Consider the following 5,139-nt stretch of genomic DNA (forward strand, 5'->3'; position numbering starts at 1 on the left):
GTTCTTTATGGCTTTTTCCCAGTTTACGCGTGTGCTTTTCATTTCGTGGCCTTTTTGCATCGCCCCCGTCACTCCTTTGACGCCCTTATCTACCAATCCTTTTTGTCCCTCCCGCCCCCTCCATTTCCCCCCCCCTTTTTTTGTACTGATTGCTCCGCCACCGTATTTCTTCCCATTTCTCTCTACCGCGGCCGAGGTATGATGCGTGTTGGCCTCCGCCCGCACTTGGGCCGCAGCGCGGGCGCAACCTAACTTCGGCTTCCAGACAAGTGCCGGAGACGGCACAGCGGAGCAGCGAGCGAAGTGACGCGGCAACGCCCTTCCCCTTCCCCGAGAGAAACTGAGACGCAACGAGGAACAATAAACGAAATGGAGTGTCTGCTATTGCGTGTCTGTGTGTGCGTCCTTCTGCCCCTGCGTGGGGGACCGAGCGGGAAGCTGAGGAGGGGGTGGGGGAGGCCTGAAGTGACAAAATTGCGTTCACGCGCGTGAACGCCCCTCCTCCGCTCCCTTCCACCGAAGTGAAAAACAACAGCAAAAAAAAAACGCAATGGAAAATAAATACATTAGCTCCCACGCAGAGAGAAGAAAAAACTACGAAGCACGCAGCATAAGTAGCAAAAAATAAAATAAAAAAAACGTACAGCAAATGGATCTAGCGAAACTGCGTCGATTCATACGTAGAAAAAAAAACGAAAAGAAAAAAACGCGGTTCATGCGGTCCCAGTCGCCTGGAAACCGCACGAGCAAAAAAGGAGTGGGCCGCTTCTGCTTCCGCTTGTTCTTATTATTGTTCGTGATCTCCTCTTTTTTTTTATTTTCCTCGTGGTGAGTGGAGGTCATGGCTGCGCCGGCGGCGGTGGTCGCGGAAGCGGCGCCAACATGCGCAACGAAACGAACTGAAAGAGTGTGGGCAAAAGTAGGGCTGTTGGCACCGGAGAGCGCCCCTCTTACGTTTATTTCCTACCATCCTTTTTTTTTTATTTTGTTTTGTTTTTAAACTATCCCCTCGTTTGTTAGTCATGCTGCACGCCCCCTCCCTCTCTCCCTCCCGAAAAAAAAATAAAACCCACGTACCCACACACGTCCTTGCCCCACCCGCCCCTACCTCTGACAGAAACTCCACGATGGATGGAGGATCAGACAAGAGAAGAAGTGACAAGCACCACAGGAAGATGAAAGAAAAACAACAATAATAGTAAAAAAAAGCAAGAGAAGAAGAGGGAACCGAAAACTAAAAAAGAAAAGGGGAAAAAAAAGAAAGAGTTACATGTGTAGGAAACTTATCAAAGTAAAGCAAATAATAATAAATGAATCGAAGCTTGCAGGGGAATTGGGCAACTTGAACTCACTGAAGAGGCAACAACAGCAACATGTTACTACGTAACTAAATGTTGGTAACGCAACGATGAAGGGGTGAGCGAGGGAAAGGAAGAAAAAGCGGGCCAGCGCCAGTGCGTATGGAGGCAATGATGTGGGTGGCACTCATTCCATACCCGCTGCAGCAGGTCTGGCAGACAGGCATGTCCTGCTTTAGTCGTCACACACCGCACGCAAAACCAATATGCGAGCGCGTATTTGTACGTGTTGTGAGTGCAACTTACTCCCCCGCCCACTGACGTTGTTGTTGTTGTTGTTGTTTATTTTATTTTATGAGTGAAAGAGGATCCAGAGGAACTGAACTGTTTGCCTTTTTCCCCTTTCCTTGGACTGGTTTTTGCCTTATGGACTTTAATGTAGAAGCAACAGGAAAAACAAAACAATAACCGTCTTTGGCCCACTTTACCCAATTTTAACTTTGCCTGCCTCTCTTTTTTTTTTCTTTTCTTTTCTCTCGTGGCTACTGTTCTTCATGTCTAAGAACGATACCTATACATACATGCATTGATATGCCTCTATACCCTTATATACATGCAATTACAATCGCCGTGTGAATGGGTCACATTACGTGGGAGGGAGTGGAGTTTGTGCTTGCTGCATTTTTTCTTCAGCTTTTTGTGTGTGTTTCCAAATGAAATATATATGTAATTCTCCCTTCTTTTCATCTTCTTTTTCTTGTCAGTATTTTTCACTTTATCTTATGTCGTTCTCTCTCCTTCCTCTTCATGAACTGTTTTCCCCCCCCCCTTTTTTTTTCCTGTCCTTTTCTTTCTGCTTTGGTTGCGCCTGCACCAGGCTTCCTGGGCTTCTCAGCAGCACTCATTGCGGCGATGCGAAGCAGCAGCGGCAGCGGCAGTAGTAGAAGCTGGGGGACGAACATGGAATAAACTCGGGCTGGGACTTACAGCCAATGCGTGTGTTTGTGTGTGATTGGGGGATATACTTGGTGAAAAAATGAGAGTGTAGGCGATGGTGAACTTGTCTCGGCTTTTTTTTTGTGCGTGTGTCTCTTCTTTTTTTTTTTTTGTTCTTCACCGTGACCACCCAACTCCTTCCACCACCCTCCCCTTGTTACCCGTCATGGTTGCAAGTCTACTCTTCTTGTGCTCCCTTCTCCCCTGAGGCCATGGAGTCATTTCGGCACCTGGTCACCCCTTCCTTTTGGTTCGCCCTTGCAGTCTCTCTCTCTCTCACTCTCTCTCTCCCACCCTCCCTCTCCAAATCTCCTTTGTGGTGTTGGTTGCATTCACCATCGCCGTGGCGTTGATGGTTGTCTTCGCTCCTCGTCGCGTTGTCGTTGTTGTCGTTTTTTTTTTTGCGTGTGCGTGTGTGCGTTTTTCTTTTTTGGTTTGTTTTGCCCGCTGATGTCGCCGCCGCGGCGACCCCGCGTCGTGTGTGGGGCGCCTTCCGCCACATTTTTGGTCGCGCGTGCGCCCCGTTGCGTGGTGGTTTGCAAATAACCGGCGACGACAGCGGCAACGATGGGGAGGTGGCGTGACGAGTGCGGCGGTGAAGGGAAAACGCGAGGGAGAGGGACGGAGGGCGCAAATAAACTAAACTAAGACTGAATGGGAAGAGCGGCACTAAAGTAACGAAGTGGGAAGGCAGGAAAGAATGAACGGCAAGAAAGACAGCAACAAAGCGTCTCCTCCGTCAGTAGGTATGATCCGAGTTGCTGCGAGTAGAATGTGGATGCCCGCCGCGGCGTCGATGCGACTCCTCTAAGCTTCTTCTTGCCACGCACAAAAATTGTGCGCATTTTTCGTTGTCCAATGGTGTGCGCATTCGGGCATGCATGCATTCGAACACCTACATCCCTCTGGGGAGACAATGCTTCAACTTCATTTTTTTTTTGCTGCTCCCGCCCCGCCTTCCCTCCACTCACCGCCATCTGCAGAGTCGCTTGCTGCCTCGAGGGAACATCAGCGAGAAGAATAAACGCAGGCAGTCAGCAGAAAAAAAAGAACAAAAACGAAAACAGAACAAAGCAGCGCGAAGGAGAAGCAGGCACGCACACACAATAAAAATATATCGGATTCTATATAATTGCATACACGCCAAGAAAAACGAAAAAAAAAAAGTTGTCAAAGGATTAATAACCGTTGATGATAGTAATGGACAGGGAAGCATATACGAGTGCCGCCGCGTCCAGCTATCCTTCACCACCTCTCGCTAAGAGTCGCGGGGAGGTTTATTCCACCGTGTTGTGGAACGAACTTTTCAAGTTTGGCGCGACTATGACGATTGAGGAGGAGGGCGATGATTTTGGCAAGTCCCCTTCTCCTGTATCATACAGAAATGCATTTGATTTTCCAGAATTGAGTGGCTTGGTAACGGAGGGCGTACTTGATGGAACCGCAGTATCTAAGGCCTGTTTTGAGCAAGGCACGTCACCTGTGTTAGGTGTTTCCTCAGCTCCGCGCGTCCGGACGGAATTTCCCTCCTATCCGACGGTGATAAACCTGCACGACACAAATAGCGCGCATAAGGCGCGTAATGTGGCAGTTAACTTGCCCGGGGATGTTGTGTCACCAACTGCTGCGGTGGTTAATTCCTCTCGCGAAAGACTACAGAGTTCGCCTGACAGTAATAGTATTAGCGCCCATGTGCCCACCCCCGTGGATGACCTTGTGGGCATGGGCCCTGTGGTGCCGCGAGCGCTAACAACTCCGCGGCAGCACTCCACGATTGCAAAGGCCATCACCAATACCGCTGATAGCACTAGTAACAAGGCGACCATGGTTGCAGTTGCTGCTGCGGCTCGGGCCATGAGAAGCGTGGGCCCCATCTTTGTTGACAGCGACACTCCACGCACGGACGGTGTTGTATCGTCTAGGTGCTCCACTGCAAACGCGTCTTGTCAAACGCCATCACATTTTCCAAGCAACCGGATGGCGCTCAAGATACCATTTGCGGTGGAGCAGTATCCCATGCATTTGAGCGACAAAAATTCGAGTGCGTCACAGGAGGTGTCTTTTCTCTTTGATGGTAATCGTGTCGACGGCGGCAAGAGTGACAGTAGCAGCAGATGTAACGCCGGCCTTCACCACGGAACTCGTTGTCTGGCGATGGGGCATAGTACTGAAGGCGGAAAACTGCGCCCTACAAGTTCCCCTCAGTTGAATGCTCCTAGCTGCCCCTCCTCAAAACAGTTATTGTTTGCAAAGACTGCTCCAACCAAAACAAAGGCCTTGAAAGAACGCTATCCTATCAAGGTGCCCAGGAAGCCAACCAACGTTCACGGTACACTGCAAGATGCGCTAAGGTATGTGCCGTACAGAGCAGTATCGCTCGGCGACGAATCGCCACCAGTACGCGAGAGTTCCCGAATAACTACCGAAGAAAATGTGAATCTCGCTCCGCTCTACGACACTGCAAATAAACAGTCAGTGGATAAATACCAGTTGCTGCCCATGTTTATTCAAATGTTCCCTTGTGAATTGAGAGATCGCACCATTATTGTCCTAAACCGCGTGGTTGAGGCTACATGTGGCCCTGACATTGCCACTGTAGTGGGTATTGAGCCGCGCTCCGAGACGTCGTTTATCACGCTCGTTCGCACGAATGGCGTTTGGCAGCTGATCCACAAACTGCGTTGTCGTGTGTTGATGGACCGTCATGGATTTTGGTACGCCGAGAACATGGAGCAGTACCTGCGGCTCAAGGAGTACTGCGAGAGTGTGCGGCGGCTGCCGCAGCAGATGCGCCACTTTCAGACGGACGGGCTGCCGTGCATGCCGCTGGTGGTGGAGCTCTCGC

At 50.2% G+C, this 5,139-nt stretch overlaps 1 protein-coding gene across 1 annotated transcript, besides 6 other annotated features; it reads left to right on the forward strand.

The window, feature by feature from the left end:
* The first annotated feature begins 843 nt into the window (after window positions 1-843).
* Window positions 844-877: a microsatellite.
* Window positions 878-972: 95 nt separating this feature from the next.
* Window positions 973-998: a microsatellite.
* A 622-nt stretch (window positions 999-1,620) lies between these two features.
* Window positions 1,621-1,641: a microsatellite.
* A 575-nt stretch (window positions 1,642-2,216) lies between these two features.
* Window positions 2,217-2,246: a microsatellite.
* A 312-nt stretch (window positions 2,247-2,558) lies between these two features.
* Window positions 2,559-2,598: a microsatellite.
* Window positions 2,599-2,677: 79 nt separating this feature from the next.
* Window positions 2,678-2,735: a microsatellite.
* An 882-nt stretch (window positions 2,736-3,617) lies between these two features.
* On the forward strand, window positions 3,618-5,139 carry Tco025E_08243 (uncharacterized protein; the record flags this gene model as incomplete). Its single annotated transcript, XM_029375098.1, has 1 exon — window positions 3,618-5,139. A coding segment is annotated over one exon (1,522 nt), but the record flags the coding sequence as incomplete, so codon positions are not given.

The sequence above is a fragment of the Trypanosoma conorhini genome (genome assembly GCF_003719485.1).
Source record: "Trypanosoma conorhini strain 025E chromosome Unknown Tco_14.4_contig_00733, whole genome shotgun sequence".
NCBI lineage: Eukaryota > Euglenozoa > Kinetoplastea > Trypanosomatida > Trypanosomatidae > Trypanosoma > Trypanosoma conorhini.